The sequence below is a fragment of the Drosophila mauritiana genome, chromosome 3R (genome assembly GCF_004382145.1).
Source record: "Drosophila mauritiana strain mau12 chromosome 3R, ASM438214v1, whole genome shotgun sequence".
Taxonomy (NCBI): Eukaryota; Metazoa; Arthropoda; class Insecta; order Diptera; family Drosophilidae; genus Drosophila; species Drosophila mauritiana.
In genome coordinates, this window is record NC_046670.1 from 18,906,168 (window position 1) to 18,926,547 (window position 20,380).

The 20,380-nt window shown below is 41.2% G+C and overlaps 1 protein-coding gene across 1 annotated transcript in view; it reads left to right on the forward strand.

Moving 5' to 3' along the window:
* Positions 1–5,137: 5,137 nt before the first annotated feature.
* The window catches only part of LOC117142742, a 57,090-nt gene continuing 41,847 nt past the window's right edge, over positions 5,138–20,380 (forward strand). The window contains exons 1-3 of the mRNA XM_033306913.1: positions 5,138–5,388; positions 5,615–5,856; positions 16,762–16,905. Of these exons, the coding sequence (XP_033162804.1) occupies positions 16,812–16,905 (94 nt within the window). The 5' untranslated portion in view covers positions 5,138–5,388; positions 5,615–5,856; positions 16,762–16,811. The remainder of the gene's footprint in view (positions 5,389–5,614; positions 5,857–16,761; positions 16,906–20,380) is intronic.

A 20,380-nucleotide genomic window follows, 5' to 3' on the forward strand; every position in this document is an offset into this window, starting at 1 on the left:
TCTCGGCAAGTAGAGTACTTCACTCACTTGACACAGCGAAATGAAAGCGAATCATCAACAAAATATGACAATAACAGCAACAACCAGCAGCGGCGGCTGGCTGAAACGCACAATGAACCTCGTCAACAAATCGAAAAGAAAAGCAAAAGGAAAAAGAAACATTTAAAATATTTATATGTGTGCACTGTGCCTGACCAAGGCCAAGCAATTTTGTATTGCTCTCGAGTTCCTTGGCCTCAGCAGCAGCAGCAGCAGCAACTGCTGCAGCAACAGCAGCAGCAACTGCAGCAGCAGCAGCAATCTCTGTGAGCTTTTCGATTGTTGTTGTCGCCGATTCTTGGTCATTGGCTTGCTGCTGCTGGGCGGCTGTCAGTTTTTCCCAGTTTACTTTTGCTTATTTGCTGAATTCATTGCGTTTGGGGGTTTATTTATTTTGGTTGGATCTTTTCATTTACTCTTACGCGGCAGTGCGAGTGCCACATGAGGTCATGCAACACACACACACAGATACACACATAGCCGTAGGAAATTGAATTGGGAAAAGCAGATTGAACGTCCCAAAGTAATTGCGGCTTATAAAATATAATTAAAAATATATTATGATGTTATTAATGCACGGTAACAACGCTTATTTACTTTATCAGCAGAATGCAAAAAAAGGCACTCGTTAATCGGCATGTAAATTAATTTATTTTTACATTAATCTTTGCCTTGGCGGGCTCGCCTTTGTGAGGCTGGCTTTAACGACTGCTGGCTAAAATTAACAAGAGCAAACAAAAAGGGGGCATATTTAAATAAGCAATCAGCAGGAAAAGTAATTCAGCGACGTTATTTGCAAATTATTTCGAGCATTTCCTATCAGCCGATCTTGATCCCTTGGGTGCCCCCTGAAGGCAACCTCCTCGCAAGCGTCGCGGTCTTGATCCTTGGGGACCTCGATCGCTGTGCTCGATTGGCCATAACCACCGGATCAAGAGCACATTCTCCACCATTTCCACATGTCGCCTAATGTCTTTGGCACTCACTCTTAATGCCGCTTAAATATCTGGCTATTATAACTGATTTATCTTGATTTTCCTCTAATTGTGAGTTTAATTTCGCCTCATTATTTATGATGGCCATGTTTTTAGTCCATCGCATTGCCCACTCAACTAAGTCGTTCCCAAGCTCATTTCAGCTACTTCCGCTCCACAGTTGGCGGCGCTTGGCACTTGGCTCAGTTCCGCCAGTTCCTCCAGTTCCGCCAGTTGAAAGTTGCCAGTGGCCAGTTGCCAGTTGCCAATTGCCAAACGTCGCCTGTCCTGACTTAGAACGGATGCAATTGGCTTCCTGCGCGGCACTTCGGCGCTTTTCATTTGGCCCAATCAAAAAGTGGACTTAGGAGAGGCCAATTTGTATGCCCTTTTAAGAGGTGTCTTGATGCTTATAAGATAATTTATATTAATATATTAATATTAAAAAAAAAAACATTAGATTTTTATTGAATACTAATTTCCAGAAATTACATATGATTGTATTTTTCTTAAACTCTGAGTTCTTATTAATTTAGTCGCTTCACTTGTACAAAACATGATCATCAACAGTTTCTAGAACACCTTGGATTTTCAGAGTTCTTCGTTAGTTAGGCTCATTTCAATTCTAATAGTGGTTTGACTAGAATATATATTCTTGATAATAAACTGCTTTAATTTAAAGGGTGTAGCAGACCTTATGGTTACTTTACTGATACCTTTCCATTCGTCAGCATATGAGGAAATGCATAATTTTGTTGGAAAAACGCACTTGAAGATTGTTCATTAATCGAGCCGAAGAGTCTGGGCGTCCGGACCCTTAAACCCTCCGGCAGTCGACCCGCTCCTCCCCTGCTTCCTGTTCCAGCCGGAGCAAAGAGTATCTTCAAGATGCACAAAAATGCATTCTTTGTACTCGAGCGGCAGTGGTGTGCGTGATGCAACTGGGAGTGTGAGTGCGTGTGAGTGTCTGTGTTTGCACCCCTTTGGCTGTTTGCATTGCGTCAGGCCGTTGCATTTTAATTTTAGAATATATTTTTGGGTCTGGATTGCAGTTCAACTCGGCTTGCAGCTCAGCTTTCAATGCCCGTGCATACCGTGCGTTTCATTATAGACTGCACATGTGTGCGTGTGTGTGAGTGTGTGCGTTTTGCCTGCTGCATTTTTCATTATGCAAAAATTGCATACCATTTTTTTTGGGGAACTTTTTTCCGATTTTTGTTTGCTTTTTTCGAAATGCATTCAACACAAATTGCACGTTTTGGTTCGTGCATCTTTTGTGTACAGAATGCAATTGCATTGGGGTGGATTTTTCAGTTGTGCAGTATCTGTGCCCCCTTTGCCCCTCTTTTCCACGACATTTTCGGGGGTTTTTGTCGCATTTGCTTACGTGGTTTTAATTTTAATTGCTTGGTCCGTCATTCATTCATTTTTTCCATATTTCGCTGCACTTTTTCCTTTCGACAAGTTCGGGTCGTGTGCATGTTGTCGCCGATTTTATCTTTTGTAAATACAGCAATTATATGTGTTCCTTGATGGCGACATTATGTTTTGGAGTTCTGCTTTTTTCGGCTGCTCCTTGTTTTCGCATTGGTTTTTTTCTCTTCATTTTTTCGGGCATACTTGTGCCGAGTGCTTGAGTGGTTGAGAGGAGGACGACGACTGGAGATCCATAGCGGATGTGGGCATCAATCTGGGCCAGGGGTGGGCAGGACTTCAAGCTCAAAGGATAATTATGCTAGAGCGTATTTTGGTACCTTTTCTGATTCACCGGAAGATGCAATTTAAAGCGGGCCGTAGGTCCTTGAGAGTTCTTTTTTCGATCAAGTGATTACCCTTGTATTTTGGCATGAAATAATATTTTATTCATATGATACGAACAAGCTCTTGCTTTCCTTAATTGGTATTTAATCATAAATAGAAAATCTATAACACTTTTTAATTGATTTGCAATGTTACATGAGCTTAGGTATCAATTTTCCCACCCCAATTTTGTCACCCAACCCCACAAATGTCAGAACCGCTTCAAGGTCAGTTGTGAGCGCAATTAAATGCACAAATATTTCGCTTATTAGAATAGCATTCGAAAAAAGCAATTGTGCCACAGCAAATAAAAATCAAAACAAATTACAAAACAGCAGAAAAAAAAGCGAAGCCAACTAAACAATTACTATTTTTATTATACACGAATTTTGTTTCTTTCGTTTACAATCATGCAAACACAAACAGCAAAAAAAAAAAGCGGCACAAAAATTACAACGAAATTTTCGCATTAATTGAGGGACCTTGAAACCAGTCACGACTCAAAATTCTGGCAGAGACCAGGGGCCAGGCCCAGAGTATACCCCCCCACTTGCCACCGAGTAGCTGCCCCTCCACCGCCCACATCTCATTCTCCATCGGTCCGGTCCATAAGTTGTTCCAGTCAACGCCAACGCCAAGTCAACGCCGAAAAAACTACACAAAAAAAAAGGAAAATAATAACAATAAAACTAAAAATATTTTCGTCTACAATGACATGCAATTGAGTCGCTGCAGCAAGTCGACTCGAATTGCAGTCTGTCATTTCCTCAGTTGGTCAGTCAGTCCGGTCGTCAGTTTCCCAGTTGGTCAGTCGCTAAGGTGCGCAATCAGTTCCTCGTTGGGGCTTTTGGTTAATAATAGGTACTCACTCAGTTTATCAGTCAGCCAATGGGTAATTTTGGGTTTAGTCAGGCTCTATTAAAGGCGATTATCTTATGAATGTGTCTTGCCAAAATTACTTTAATATAAATTCTTGAAGTTCCTACCAAAATAAATAGCTGGTTTGAAATGACCTTTTGAAAAATGTCAAAAATTTGACAAGTATCGTATAAGATTTTGTATAATATTTTTGATAACTCAAATAAATATAAGAGAATTCTATGGGTTGGTATTATATATAAGGCTTAACAAAGGTATTTGGGTTATAGAACTGATACGATTGTTTACTATAAATGAGCTGTCTACTTTTACGACCCTCGAGTAGTGCACTATAACGATTCCCGGAAAAATGCAACGCTTATCTGGGTACATTTTTAACTACCCAAATATCGATCGCTCAATCTTTGGGGGTCACCATCCATAGATCCTTTCCCAATTCTCTCACAAAAATCGCAATTCTTCAAAGTGGAAGCCCAAGTGAATTATTTTAGTTTTCAGTACGCACAGAAAAAAGCGAAAAAAAAAACAGTACGAAAACAAAAAAGCTAAACCAAAATAAAAACTAAAAAAGTGCATGTGCAACGGTAGGCTACGTATTCCTCCCGCCGATTTCCGCGTGCCCCGCCGCTTCCCGCCCGAGCAGAGCCTCCGATGTGGGAAGTGGATGTGGAATATATAGACGTATAGCCGGCTCGGATCGGTTCGCTTCGTCGCTGGCAGCCAGTTGCATTTCGAGCGGTGAGTGAGCGCCTCCAGTGCCGAACGCTGGCGATTCGGTCGCGGACCTAAAATCGAAAACCCACCAAAACTGAGGCTGAGCAGAAAGAAAAAATAAAATGCACACACCACTACTCGCAGCGAATCGTTGCAAATTTTTACAAACTCGAGAACAAAATGCTGCTTGAATAAAAAAATATGTGTGAAATTCTCAGAGAGCGTGCACTATGTGTGTGTGTGTGCGAGTCTCAGTGTGTTTGTGTGTGTGCAATTAAAAATTGCACTGTACTTGCTCTTGGCCTTTCCCGCGACTTGAGCGGAAAATCCAGCGCTCTCTGGGCCACCATTTTCTTTTTCTTCGCTTTTTTCCAACGTCTACTTCTAGCCGCTTGCTGCTGTTGCTCTCTGTTAACCAATTTCGCTTTTAGCCTTTTTTTACCGGCTGCCATGAATGAAGGCACCCATACAGTTGCACGCAAGCCGGCTAACTCGCTCTCTCAACCTCTCGCTCTCTCCCGCCCGCTCCCTCTCCCTCTCGCTCTCATTGAGTGAGTTCTGCGAATGCACTTTTTGGCCGAGTGGAAATGGACGGTTGCATGTGTGCGTGAGTGCATCCGCTCGCCGAACGCGACTGCAGCGGTCTGCTCAGCTGTGGCAGGCTGGCTTTAGCTTTATTGTCCGTCGGCTCGAGCGGTTCGCTTCGGTCCCGGCCCCGCTGATTTGGATTTGGATTCGGATTCTCGGATTCTCGGTTTCTCGGCTTCACGCTTCCTCGGATTCTCGGTTTCTCGGATACTTGGATAGTCCGATAGTGGGATATTCTCGCCAGACTCGGCTTCTCTGCGAGATTCTCCATTCTCCTCCCTGGCCAGACGGGCGATTCTTGGGCCCGACCGATTTGGGTTCGGATCGAAAGCGGCGTTCGCTGCTGCAGCGCTGCCGGCGTCGCTGCCTGCGCTCTTGCGTATTAGTAACGTCGGTCTGTCAGTGTTGTTGTTCTTGTTGTTTGTTTGTTGTTGACGCTGGTCGCGGTGTGCGAATTTTTATTTATTTTCTACTCACACACACGTACACAGACACACACACATGCACGCACATACACACTACCATTTAACATGCTTCCTCTTCCCGAGCGAAAACAACAACAACAGTAACTGAGAGAAAAACCTTTAACGTGCGTTTTTCTTATGACAAAAATTTTTTAGTTGACATGCCAGGCCACTAAAAACCAAAAAAAAAAAAAATTAAAAAAGTAAAAAGAGCTGAAAATGCAAAAGTGCTGTGACAACCACATATAAATGAATAGTAGGAAAAAAGTTTAATACATTAAAAACAACTACCACAAACAAAGTCAACGTTTTCACCGTGCTGCAACAAAAAACACCACAAATTTTTTACATATTTACATTAATGAGCTTGTAAATATTGGGACGCATTGCCACGAAAAGTGAGTAAGAATTCTTTTTTATTCATTCCATTTATGTACATACATCAGAATGGGGAAAAATTCATGAGCCAGCACTTTTGGGTTCTTTGTAAACATTACAAAAATTAATTTAATTATGTCTGTTTCAATTAAATTTATTTGTTGTTTTATAAAAATTGCCTTTTATCTCTCTCTCTCTCTTTCCCTTAACGGCTTACTAATTATCCTCAGTGTAGTTATTTTCTTATCAATACGGGTAGCGTATTTTCTGGGATTTCACTGAATCAAGTAGCTCCATTTGCATTATAATTAAGTAACTAATTTTACTAAAACTATCAAATAAATTTAGAACATTGGTTGATTGGGAGAAATCATTAATTTTCCAATTATACATCTATCTATTAGCCAAATACTTGAGTTTACAGTAGTTTACAAATATTTCCGGATTTTCCCCAACTGCAACAATTTTAATAGCTGTATAGTTATTATTATAGCTAGGCCGTATCATGCATTTTCCAATTGTTTTGGGATCGGCTCTGTTGACTAAATCGATGACTCTAAATGCCTGTGAGTCATCTTAAATGATTGCACTGATTTGCTCACTTACAAAATGATCGTTGCTCAAAAGAAATTATAATGGATCATTCTAGAATAGGGAATAATTTGATAAGAATTTATAATATTGAAAGAGGTAATTATAGTCTTGTTACTCAAATGTAAAGCAATTCGCGAAAATCAATCGAGTGTTTATGAAAAGCTGAAAAACTTTCCATCGGCTCAAGAAATCAACACAATTGCATTCGGAAGCCCAACAAGTTCCTCTAATGGCTGCAGATACCCCTGCCCCCCTCCTAGCACCCACGTAATATTTGCTTTTCCAAACAATCTGTCACCTACAATGGACTTGAATGGGTTTTCCTTTAAGAGGCACAAAAACACAAAAAAATACGCGGAAATCTTAACGGCCAATTAATGCGCAAATATAAATGTCAACTTGAAATTTATTGAATTTGAATGAAAAATAATATGTATGTATAACAATTAAAAAATAAAATAGAGAAAGACAAATGAAGTGGATGCGAATTAAGTGCGGGCGAATAATAAAAATTTCTAATTAATGCGCTTCTAATTTCAAGTTGACAGACGGAAAGCACTGCGCCTGATGTTTTTATTATTATTGTTTTTATACATATATGTAGATATTTCGCCAAGTGATTCGCTTTGTCCACAATTGCATTTGATTTCGAATAATTCATTTGCGGCGATTTATGACACAGTCTGACTGCCACATAGACGGAAAAAAATAAGACAATGAATCAGTCGAGGGGGGGGGGGGGATAAAAGTGGGGGCAGACTGATGTTTCGCCCACGCGTCGCAATTTTCTTTTCACTCGCCGTTGTCCTTGAGGCTTTTCCGCATTTCACGACGGCGACAAGTTTTCAGCTTTAATTTGCCGCCGAGGCGACAGAAGCCAAGATGGATTGAAATTTAATTTCATGTTCTCAAATTGATTTGTGCGGATATCCATTAGTCATCCCGGCTTCTAGCCGCTGGCTTCTGGCCAGGATTAGCATTAGACGGGAGTGCAACAGGCGGGCAACAAGCAACACACAGTCATCTGACTGCCAGTCTGCCTTCCTTGGTGTGTGTGTGTGTGTCTGTGTGTGTGCTGCACGTAAGAAACGAGTTATTGGAACAGGTTCATGACCTTGACCATCAACACAAGGCAGCAGCAACAACACGAGCAACACGGGCAACATCAGCGGCACAACGGCAATTGCAACACGGCCTCCTCATCTCGCCTCCTCCGGCAGACAAAAGGAAGTGGTTGCATCTGCATTTGCATTCGCCATTGTTCGCCTTGGATTGGATTAGATGTTGCAACAAGACCAACAGCAGCAGCAAAAGCAACAGCAACAAGTTGCTGCCACACCGGGAAGTCGGGTAGTAGTCGCCATGCATTTATCGCTCACTGAGTGAGTGACTCACACTCCAAAAGCGAAGGGTCTAGTGGGTCTGCATCTATGTACATACATCTACGCCCAGGGAAATGCGTGATTCATTTTTATGTAAAATAACTAAAAAAGCTTGCACTTCTGTGAGTTGCTTTTATATATATATATAAACTTTTATCGAAATTAGGCATGCGTTTTGAGTGAATAACTTCACCAAAACTAAGCTTACTACCAAATAATTGGGAATAAATTAAAAAATAGTGCTTATATATTAGACGAAGCTTAAGAATCAGCTTAGTTGTAGTCCTAATTTAATGGGCATACTTATAACTCCTTACTTAGTAGAGAAATAATATAGTTTATAGTAATAGAGATAGTTTATAGTTTTGATTAACTGAGTATCTAGGCACTTGATACTATCAATTATTATACTGAATGCTATCCTTTGCTTTAAAAATTGGTTTAATTCTGAAATCACCTAAAAATTGTACGCAAATTGCTTACAACGAAATCCGACAGAGCTTAGTGTTATTTCAGTGTTACCCCAATCCTCTCGTGTGGCTGGGAAAATGTTGTGAAAAAGAAACTGTTGCTCGGAAGGACGAAGGATGGGAGTGTGGAAAGTGGGGATGGGGGATGGCTCCTGCAATTGGGAGGCTTCTGATTTTTTTGTGCTTATTTTTCGTATTTCGCTTCTTTCTCGCAGTTTTTTCCGCATCTTCCTCATGCCACGCCACTATATAGTTTATATAGTTTGGATGTGTGGTGGGGCCACTGGAAGTGCACTGGAAGTACATAGCTGGTGCAACAGGCAGTTGTTGTTTCTAGCTGGCCGAGGAGATTGGGCTATGCTCCACATAGAAGGCGTGTCCCAAACGAGGATTCGGATTGGGAAGAATGAGGAGCAGAATAGCAGAGGAGCAAGTGGGCAGGGGGAAGAAATGTTTTTAATTTAACTTTGGCCATGTCAAGTCCCCTACGAAAAGAAAAGCTGAAAAACACGGGCAACAGGTGGGGAAGACAATGGGAGTTGGTCAATTATGATTATGGCTTCCTCATTCCGCGGCCGCGACTGCAAAGTTTAAACAGCGCGGCGACCTTAATAGAGCCAATTGTGTGACGGTCATTGCGTTTGGCATTCCCCGCATTGTTGTCCAAAAACAAAATCGATATTTTCCATATGCATAAACACAATTGAACAAACAATTTTTAGGCGAGTGCAGCAACAGCGCACCGGCAATGCCAAACTGCCATATTGTCCTTGAGCTTATCACCTTTTGCACAGCAACGAAAAAAAATTCCAAACAAAAAACTAGTCGTCAGCAACAATAAAAAAAAAACGAGCCAACAACATTCGCAAATATCAATTCAACTGTTCTCGCAAAAAAAAGATATACAAAAAATTTGCGAAAAATAGAAAATGAAAATACAAAAACGCGGGACAAATATTTTCGCATTTTTTTATTCATACCTGCATACCAGTTTTTCATATTTCCAGCGTTTTTTAGCAAATTATTTGTGGCATCATTTACTGAAAACAAACACGTTTGCCTTTATTTTTTAGATATTCCATAGAAAACTGAGCCATTTTATGATATTTTACTATTCAATATGGTTTGCATTGATTGCATTTAAATTTTATGATTTCTTTTTTCAAGTTGTTATCTTAATTAATATTTTAAATGGCAATAGGTTGAATTGGAGAAATAATATAAAAAGGAATTTTAAATAATCTGTAAAATAGGAATAACTAAATAAATTAAATAAATTCGAAGCATGGCTTCCGGGGCATTAACTTTTTTATTTGTTATTATTCAAATAAATTAATTAAATTACACTTTGTTTCTAAATTTATTTTAATTTTGTAACTAAGTGAAATAAACATTATTTTCAACAACTAAAATATAGATCACTGAAGTTATATGTACTTTACTAATCTATCCTTTGTTCTGATTTGACTGAAAATCGACTTATTTAAAATTCTTGTTGCTTGCTTATTTTTTTGGGTTTTTGTTTTTATTTTGCCGCTGTCGATGCAACAATTAAATTCATAGAACTCTGCCTCTTTCCCGCTTACAAATAGTTTCAATTGCGGCTGAATTTTGACGATACTCACACGGACACGAAAAACCCATTCCTCAACAATTAGACAAGGACGGCTGGCGGGGGCAGAAAGAGAGGGCAACACGCACGACCACTTGTATTGACGTTTGGTTGGCGACAATTGATTTTTGTTACGTTTTCGTTTATTTTCATTCCGCCATCGCTGTTTTTTTTTTTTTTTGCATTTTTTCAGCAATTTAGTTCGTTTGCTTTCTGGCTTTGTTATTTAGACAACTGCTGAAAAAAAATATTTTCCTATTCCTCCGGTCCGCAATCGTGCCCTCTCTTTTCCACCACCAGCGAGGCCACACACGCGCTGCACTTTGCTGCACTGCTCATAATTCCACTTTTTTGTCGTTGCTCGTTTTTTGTCACATTTTTGTGGCTGTTTTTTATTTTCGCGAATTGCTTGGAAAACTTCTGGTCGCTTTGTCGGCCTGCGACTCAATTTCGTCTTATCTAATTTTTGTTTCTATTTCGCTTCTTTAGTTTACAACGCCTCTCTTTCTTTTTTTCAGTTTTGCAGTTTTCCATTTTTTTTGTTTGTTTTTGTGTCGAAATCAGGGCAAATTCATCATCATCAACAACATCGTCGCCTTGTTGTTTTCCTTCTTTTTTTTTTTGTGTAACAAAGATAAGGTTTTTTGCTGGCAAACGAGCGAGTGTAGTGTGCTGCTGCTGCCGCTTTTTATTCTTTATACAATTTCGAGACGAGGGCTTTTCCGAGGGGTCGGACATTTTCGTGTTTGTCGAGTTAATCATTTCGGGCGAAATTTGATAATTTTGAAGGTGACCTCAATTTGTAAGCGGCGCTGCGAATCGCGAATCGGGGGACCCAAAGTCTTTTTTTCGCAAATTGATAAGGCGGGCAAGAGTAATTGCAGCGATGCAACGGCGAGAAAAGCGACAGCCAATAAATAATCACACCGAAAAAAAATGGAGGAAGTCATAAACCCATAAAAACTGTAGTTTAAGTAGCAGCGGAAGTGAAGCGATAGTCATCAGCACTAACAAATATTAGCTCACTTAAACCAGAACACAGTAAAACTCTCAAAGAAAGCGAACCAAGAAAAGTTTCACAATTAAAAAAAAAGAGGTAGATAAAGTGTAGAATGTCTAATGAAAATTAAAATAAAATTTAAATATAACCGGAAGAACTTCTTTATTATTATAAAATGCACTGACGATGACAAATATGGCGATATCAAAAGGCGGTACTAAGGCGACCGACTTTAATATATATAAAACGCAAATGTGATGCATTTGGCCTGCTCACATATTTATGAAAAAAGTGCATTTGCATTGCCGGTTAGCCAGGTGGCAATCCAAAGGTCGAAGTTGAGGGGGTAGGGGGTGGCCAGGCAGGCAGGCAGCCAAAGAAGTCATCGCATATATCTTCAGGCAGTTTTAATAAAACCCGAAACTGACATCATAAAACAAGCAGCAGCACATATGACACTCGACGTGGCACAGGTCGTATACGTAACCATACCAGCATACGGGGCGGATGGGTGCTTTGCTTCGATTCGGTTTTGTGTCTTCTATGTGAGGGTGTTTAGTTGCTGGTGTTGGTAAACAAGCAGCCACACCCATGGTACACACAGACAAAGCAACAAGTCGTTGTACCCAAATATATAGTGCAAAATAAAAAAGTTGAGAGTGGGGGTATGGGAAATGGGGATAGAATGGGTCGGAATGGGTTGGGTGGTGGTGAAAACTAAATAAAATGAAAACGAAGACAGACTTCCAGAGAGCTGGGTGTTTAGGTGAGAGGAGGAGCCACCCGAACCCACACCCAAGCATCCAATGGCAGCAGCCAAAAAACAAGCAAAGTCAGAGCAAAAAACAAAGTCCTGATGGGTTTGGGGTGGCTTTTTTGTGGGTGCTGCTGCTGTATTGGTAACTGCCATTCCTGCTGTAGATGTTGCTGCTGCTGCTGTTGCTGCTGCTGCTGCTGCCTCCTGTTGCGCATATTGCAACGAAAAAGTTTCGTAACGTTATTTTCACATTTCCTGCAGATTGTAACGGGCAACGAGGAGCAGCCAGATAGTGTCGCTGCTGCTTTTGCTATTTCTGCTGCCAAAATGCTCAACAAAACATGTCGAAAATGTGCCACATGCCAGTAGCAGGAGCAGCAGGAGCTGTAGGAGCAGTAGGTGCAGCTGGGGCAGGGACAATGCTCCTGTTGCTCATCGGCATGCAACAGTTATGTACAGACACACATACACACCGATGTAGATAGGGACAATAAGCACCGACACACACAATGCCGGCAGCCAAATAGTTCCATACAAATGCACAGACAACACATTTCGACATGGCACATTTAGCATCCTTGAGCGGCATTTAACTTCATTTCACCCACAGAGACACGGATGCCAGGCCACTTTGTTGTTTTGCTGTTGAAGCTGCAGCAGCAGCAGCAGCAATTCTCCTCTTGTTTCATTATTTGATTTAAAAACATCTCCGGGGGGCGTTCTCTACCCGTTTATGCAATCAGTGTCAACGGCAAACTTTGCCAGCTTCTGTGCCTTTTTGTGTCCCTCTCGTTGGCAGGAAATTAAGTTTTTGGCACTTTCGGCTACGGCTTGAATACCTCAACAGCAGCACTTCATTGAGGTCAAGTGCAATCTACTGCCCATATGCACAATAAATCAGCCAATGGCCAACGCCACCAACTCAAGCCAAGAGCAAGTCCAATGGCAAGACTTGGTGAGCCGCCTCGAAACTTGTCTTTCCTCAGTTGTTGCCGGGTTTTTTTTACTTTTTTGTACTTTTTTCTTGGCCGTTTTTGTAGGTGAGCTGGGCCATGAACGAGGGGCAGGCTCGACCTTACTAACCAGGCTCAATGGAGTGCTTGGGTGTGGAGTGGAGTCGTGGGGCTCTGGCCCGCAGATCGCAGATCAACGTTAGAAATGGAAATGCGCTTGACTGCATACAATGACTGCAACGAGGCAACAGCGAATGTGTGTTACTATAACTGAGCCAGCAGCAGCCAGTTAGCCAGTTAGTTGGCCAGTTAACTAACCAACAACTTGACTTCGGTTTCGTTTTCGATCTTCCTGTCATTGTGTTGCCGCTGTGGCGCGTGCTCATCTCGCCTTAGTTAGTCGATGTTGCTGCCTGCACTTGTTGCACACGCCCGCAGCAACTTGCAACAGGTGAGAGTTGTCATTGCTGGTAGTCAGCAGATATCAACTTCAGGGTCAGCGGATATTTTGAAGCTAGATAAGCAAGATTTATAGCCACTGCCGGTATATATTACTCATACGACAGGGGATCACAAACAAATTAGTTTTAGTTCAGCCAGCTTTGCCTGCACTTAATAGATACACGTATAAGGAAGTGGAACTAATTATTTCATCATTTCGAAGCCTAAAAATAAAATAAGTAAAGATAAAATAGAATTTTCCCTTCGCTCCCTAAACACGTTAAACCCCCTTAAATATTTCACTTACGGCAAGACCAGCTTCCTCATGTTTTTTGCACGCTGATTAACATATTATTCCCATTCAAATTAAGCTAAATTAACATTTTTGCACAATTTAAAGCACTTTAATGAATACGTTTTTACTATGCGAAGGTCGATCACAACATCACAATAAAAAGATCATGCAATCAGCCACCATGCAATCCACAAAAAAAATTTTCTAGAAAGTAAATCTCAAAACAAACAGCACATAATTAATAAAATTATGAGAACACTTTGGGGGCGATAAAAAATATAGCAAATTGTAAGCGATTATTTCCGCCTTTTTCCGGGCAGCCACAAAAAGCGATAAATTAGTAATAAATTCATCGATTGGATATATGAATATGAATGGCGAAAAGAGTGTAAAAAATTGCTATGCAAATTGAGTATTTAGAATAACAAAGAGCGAAGGCTTTCAGGCATGCAAAGCATCTCCAGCAATTGGAACAATAGAAATAATAGAAATAACATTACAAAACGATTTCAAGGCCTTAACATTGGCAGAAATTTGGCCCAAGTCTTGGGGCAAATTCAGCACCTCAACTTCAACTTTGAGCTAATGAGAATCGATTGCAGTCGGTCGAAACTGGTTAGCCAAAATGCACTTTGTGCCCAGATCACATCCAATCCAATCCAATCCCAGCCGAACCGAGCTGAACCAAAACCAATCCAATTGATATTAACTCGTTTTGTTCTAGGCAACATTTTGTGATCGTTCGTGGCTCAGAACAGAACACAACATCACAGTACAGAACGGAATAGAGCAGAACCTTTGGCCAGCCAATCAATTGCTGCCATTTTTTGTGATTTCGTATTCCATATATTCCAATGCAGTGCGGTACATATTATATGGCTACGAGTTTCTAGCTTCTAGCAGGGCGGCCTTGATATTTTGTTTTATTTATGAAATCAAATGCAGGCGAGCGAGATACGAATACCGACAGCCACCAGATACTTGTGGCATTTATTATAAAAAGCTTTCGACTGAATGAATTCCCCTTAGCTTTTGTATCTGTAACACGTATATCTACATATATATGTATATATATATATATATAGATAGTTATAGCTACCCCATTCCACCAACTGTCTTGGGCCTGTCTCCGATTCTCAGCCCGATGCGAAAGGCAGGAAGCCGCAGAGCTCAAAATAAGCATTGACTTTGCATATTTGTGTGTGACAGCCCAGCTGTATCAACGGATATGGCAGGGAATGTTTGGCATTTCCTTCGAGGAAAACTCGATTTAGTTTTAATTAGAAAATTACTTAAAATAATACCAAAAAGAAGGCGTTGGGCTGGCCCTAAGAATCGCTCAATCTACCATCTCGCTTGCCCGCTTCGTGCACCCGAAGAAAAGATGCATATCATTAGCATGGATACTGCATGGGTTTCCTTTTCTTTTAGTTACATAATAATGGTTTTATTTAATTGCATGCTAAAACATACGATGGCAATTAGTTTTATATAAATTAAAACAAAACTACGTAGAGACTGTCTTTACATATTCCTTAGGGTTTTAATTTGAATTCAAGGATTGTAAGAAATCCATGAGTTCTTGTTGAAATTTATAATGTATCTGTTGTTGGTTTAGATACATTTCCTTACCCTTGACACTTTTGTGATGATATTTTCTCACTGTGCTGCTCCTTCCTGGCAAATTGCTGGCAGGCTCTTCTGCCGGTTTTCGAAGCTTCTGTTCATCTTCTTCGACTGCCTGCGCTGCTGCTCCTGGTTGTTCTTCTTGGTAGGCCGGCAACGTCCATCATAATCAACGTCCATCATCAGTTGGCTGCTGTTCGGCCGCGTGCTCCGTTGACACGCCCACAAAGCTACTGCTCGGCACGCCAACCTGCTGTTGTTGGGACCTGGAATTGGTTGGTCTGTTGGTTTGCCGGGCTGCTGGGTTTGCTGGGTTTGCTGGGCTGATGGGCCTAACTTTGGCATTGCCCGCCTTTGGCCATGGCAGCTGGAGTAATTTTTCATCAGCGTAAACATCTTGAAAACGCTCTTTGGGCTACCAGTTTTACTACTGCGCCTCGCAGATTGGAGCGCAAATGGCAGCTGCTTTCGGGCCGGTCATGTAAGCCAACATCAGCATATCTGCTATCTGATATTAGAATCTCAATTACTTTTTCCAGCTCTGCGGCTCTGCTATTGTAATTTCCTCGCAAAGGGGCTGGAAAAACTAAGCCGGTTTTTTCGGTTTTCGGGTAGGCAAATATCCGTCGAGGTAAACATGAAAATTTAGTGGCTGTCATAGAGATAGCACAGGCCAAAGGAGAACAGGAAAAACCTAAGGAAAATCGGCGGGGAAAACACCAAATTGCATCCTATCAGATTTAATCATTTATCAGCCAACAGGCAATTACAGGTTGGGGAATTTTCATTCATGGGCCTCCAAAATAGAAGCTGGATATGAAAAGCCCCTTTGCTTGGCCTGAAATTACCCGAAATGGGAATGCAGTCCATAAAAGTTCCGATGCATCTCATTAGATGTATTAAGTGGGACTCATTGGGTTAGCCAAACTCATAGCGAAATCCCAAACACGTTTCGCAATTTACGACTTTTTAATAATGAAACAAAACTAATTTAATGCAAAGCGACAACAACGACAACGGCATTTGAATAAATTAATGTAATAGACAGCTTAAACAGCAAGAAATATTGTTGTCTATTTGTTCAATTGTGCAGTGAGTCTACAAACATTATTGCGGATCAAAATGGAAAATTTTTTTATTTATATTAAAAAAAAATAGAATATATTTAACAAAAGTCTTAGATGAACATCATCAATTTGTCTGCTCTTTCCAAAATTTTGATAAGTTTATTTTCTGGGTGAAACCAAATGAATCAAATTAATATATTTTGAAATACATTTTTTTAAATATTCTTTTTTTTTACCATCGACAATATCTAAGTACCACTGTAATTGTAACTAGGAAATATCAAAAACTGGTAGCTGCCCGAATAGTAAAAGCCCCACCAATACTCTGAAAAAAAAAACCACAAAATACAACAACATCGGCAACTAGAACTGCAACAACAACTACCACAGACTGGTGGCTTAGCAAGAATTCAACAACAAAATCAAGAAAAATAAATAAATTTTCAGCATATGAAATAATATGACGAAAACAACAACAAAAAATCTAAAGTGCAACAGGTTTTGTGTGTTTTCGCGATAACCTTGAAACAAAACTCGTTTAATCATTTCGTAGCGTTCGAAAATGCGGCAACAACAACAACAACAGTAAATGAAATTTTATATGGCGCATTATAGATTTAATAAATTAACACTCATTTCCATTGGGGAAATTTTTCGTATTTTTTTTCGTGTTCTGTGTTTGTCGTTTCCAGCTAATTGTGTTGACTTTTCGCTTTTGTTTATTGCAGGTACAGTTGCGATCTAACAATATCGCCAATATATCCTCAAAAAGAAAGCTATGGCCGATTGTTCATATGTGAGATGTCAGCAAGAGCGTCGGCTCATCAAAAAGAAGCTATTGAAATGGTCCACGGATATGCTGCATATTGTGGGTGAGTTTATTATTTGTATTATACCCCAAATTATGTTTATTTTTTAAAATATATTTATTTTTTGCAAGACTGTATAGCTCTTAAATCTCAATTTCCAGCTTAATCAACTTTAGTTTTCCATTATACTTTTATTATTATCCGTTTAATCCTTTCTCTTCTGTATTGAACTCCATCCACCTTTCATTCCATCCAATTAAAGTCCGTTGAAAGCCAAAGGCGCTGATGAAAAGCACCCAAGCCAATAAGCAGAATAATTTTTGTGCTAGGTGGCGCAAGCATCGCACCCCCGGATATTATACTATCTATATACAAGGTGCTTTCAAACTGCAGATTTTCCTTTTACCTGCGATTTTCCAAACCCCTCGACGGCCTCATCGTTCATATTAAGGCCGCAAATGGGATTTGGCCCGTGGAAATGGCAAATGAAGAGCCTGCAAGTCGCTTTTGCCTGAAATTGACTTTAGCCAGACCTAATCAACATTGACTGGGCTCAAGCCCTTACCATATGTTCGCGTTAAGAAAAAACACCTAGGAGTCTGGCCAAACACAGAGGAAAATTAACATAAATTGCACAGCCTTTTTTGCTGATTTTTTTCTTTTTTTTGGCCTGGTGTCACCCTTGGATATATATTCCTTTGGCTCCTGGCGGCTGCTTCAGCCTTATCCTTTTGCCTGAAAGCACTCATTTCGGTTTTTGAGCACGTTTAGCACGTTGCCAGCGATCCAAGCTAAAACCCAAAGCCCAAACCCCATTAAAATGTTAAATGCTCTTTGTTGTTGTTGGGCGAGTGGGCGGCTTACATGTATATATGTGCAAATGCCGCTCTCCATGTACAAAACACACGTATATATATATATTTATATATAGGTATAGGTGTAAGTGTTTTTTTTTTTCCTCGCCAGCCAACACACAAACACATCGTCCTTGCCTTGCGTCCCTGTCTCGTGCACTCAATTACTTCCTCAATGCGCTCCATAATGCTTATCGTCCTTGTTTCTAGTTGACATTCCCGCACAAACACAGAGACAGCAGAACCACTTCCAGTGGTTTCCCCCTGCCACCTTTGCGGCCCACTAGGAAAACCCTTAGCACATTTTTCCAGCGACAATTTTTGCTCGGCTCTCCGGCGACGACGACTTCGTTGTCCTCGCTGCACGAAGCTGCAGCAAAATGTGAAAGAAGCCAGGACGAAAATGGGAGGAAAAAAAATATAACGGATATATATGCACGGGTGTCTGGCGTTTTGGGGGTCTGGGTTTCGGGTTAGTTCTAGCCAACATGGGTTAAGAGGGGCCCCCAAAACGAAGTGCTCTGCTGGAGATAACGAAGCGCACTTAAGCACACGCACACTCACACACACACACATGCGCACGATGGAAGGTGGTGGGTGGTGGGGGAGGCGTTATCCCTACGAAATATATTGCACAATATAAAAATTGCAGACGATGAGTGCCGAATGCGTTTGCCGAAAAGGCAGCCCAGCACTATAGAGCTTTGGGGGTGGGGGATAACTACTACTACCACTACTAGCACAAAAACTACTACAACAATTGGGAAAACGAACGAAGCCGAACCGAAGGACGAGCCAACGAGGAGCGAGCGTTTTCCTCGACTGTTTTTGTGGCCGATTTTCGTCGGCAACGAATTTTCCTGCATTTCTTTTTCTGACTTTTTTTCCTAGATTTTTTTCAACACTCTCTCCCCCCACCAAACTAACCCAACCCACCACCACCCATGCCACCCAGAAAAACGATGCTGATCGAAGCTGAAGAGGAAGACAAAGACGTCGTTTGTTGGCGTGGATTGGGTGCGGTGGCTGCAGTTTTCTGGTGGCCCAGTGGGTGGCTCGGGTGGATTGGGTGTTTTGGGGCATAGTGTTGATGGTAAATCTCGCCTGTTGCATTTCCCATTTCCCCACCCAACTGTTGTTGGCAATGGCTCAATCAGTGAATCAGTGGTGGAGTTTCATTTGATTGTAATGGGAGCCCATCCACTTGTGGATTCAGGTGTGTGTCCGTGCCCGGTTGGCCAGCCATCTGTATGCCAAACCAAGCGCCGGCATAAAGAAGATTACACTAACCAAATTATATAAGCTGCATAAAGGTAATTTTCGACGGTAACGGTTATGGGCGGAAATTTGTCTGGAACTAAGGGGGCTTAAACCGAGTTTTATTTGGTATCTCTACAAAAGTAGATGTCACAACTTAGTGTTAAGTTTGAAATATGTATTGGGGATGATTATTACCGAAGTTCTCAAAAAAACAAACTTAAAATGAGTCTGTTTATATTTCATATAGACTGTTAACTATTTAATTATATATTTAAAAGACAAAAATATGAATAAACCAACTTGAGCTGCACCATAGTTTTCTTTGGTCCCAGCCACACCTCGATTGCTTCCATAAAAGATTTCCGTGGGATAATGCAATCTACCTGAATATAGCAATAAAGAGCTCAGGCAAATATTTTGCTAAGCTTATATTTCCTTGCGAAAAAGTTATCCAGCAGAAAACAAACCCCAACAGGGATTTAACTTGTTGCACAGTCGCCGCCTTCCTCCCTCTCCACATTTCTCACCCGAATCCTTTCCATTTAGTTTGTTTGCCTGGAAAAGTGCCCCACCTCCGCCCGATGGGGTGTAAACATATTAAAAAGCCAAACTTTTCTCCTTTGCCTTTATTTACAAAAAATACGAAAAAATAAACTAAAATAAATAGAGGAAAAAATCTCGAATATATAGAAGAGAAAGAGATGCATTATAATGGTGGGGAGTGGGGGTAGTGGTGGCCGAAAGCAACAAGCTTCTCATACACATACATATATATATATAAATTTTTTGCAGCAGAAAGAGAGCGCAGAAAGTTTCCGGGTGTGTGTGTGTGTGTGTTGGTGTATTAAGAAGCAGCAGGTGTTGGGCAATATTGTGGGCCATTCCCACACCCCCTTGCCGTGTCTCTATGTAGTGGTCGGGTTTTGGCCCAAACCACTACCCGCCCACAGCCGCCCACTTTGCCAAACGCATCTTTCGATTACGCCAACAACAAGCAACAATAAAGAGAAGGAGAATAGCGTTGCAGGCGCCGCTGTCGGCGTTGGCTTTTCCAACCATTCCCCATTTTCCACCCACTCCCGCCGCTCCATTCGGATTTTCCACCCACCGTCTTTGGCTGTAAGAAGGCATTTTTATGGCAGAAGGATGCAACAAGCGACGAGGACAACGTCGCGTCTGCTTGTGTGTGGGTGGGGGTGGCTGTGGGTGGGCAATCCAATCCTGGCCAGCTTTTCATGAACTACGCAATAAGCACTCCACCTACTTTCCAATGTCGGGCGAACTATTTTTCTCCTCCTCCTTTTATTTTCTGCGCTTTGCCTTTGCCTTGTTGAATTTTTTCCGGCGGTTTTTAGGTTACATTTTTACGAGTTTTCTCCACTTCCACTGCCACATCCACAGCCACAGCCACATCCTCATCCACT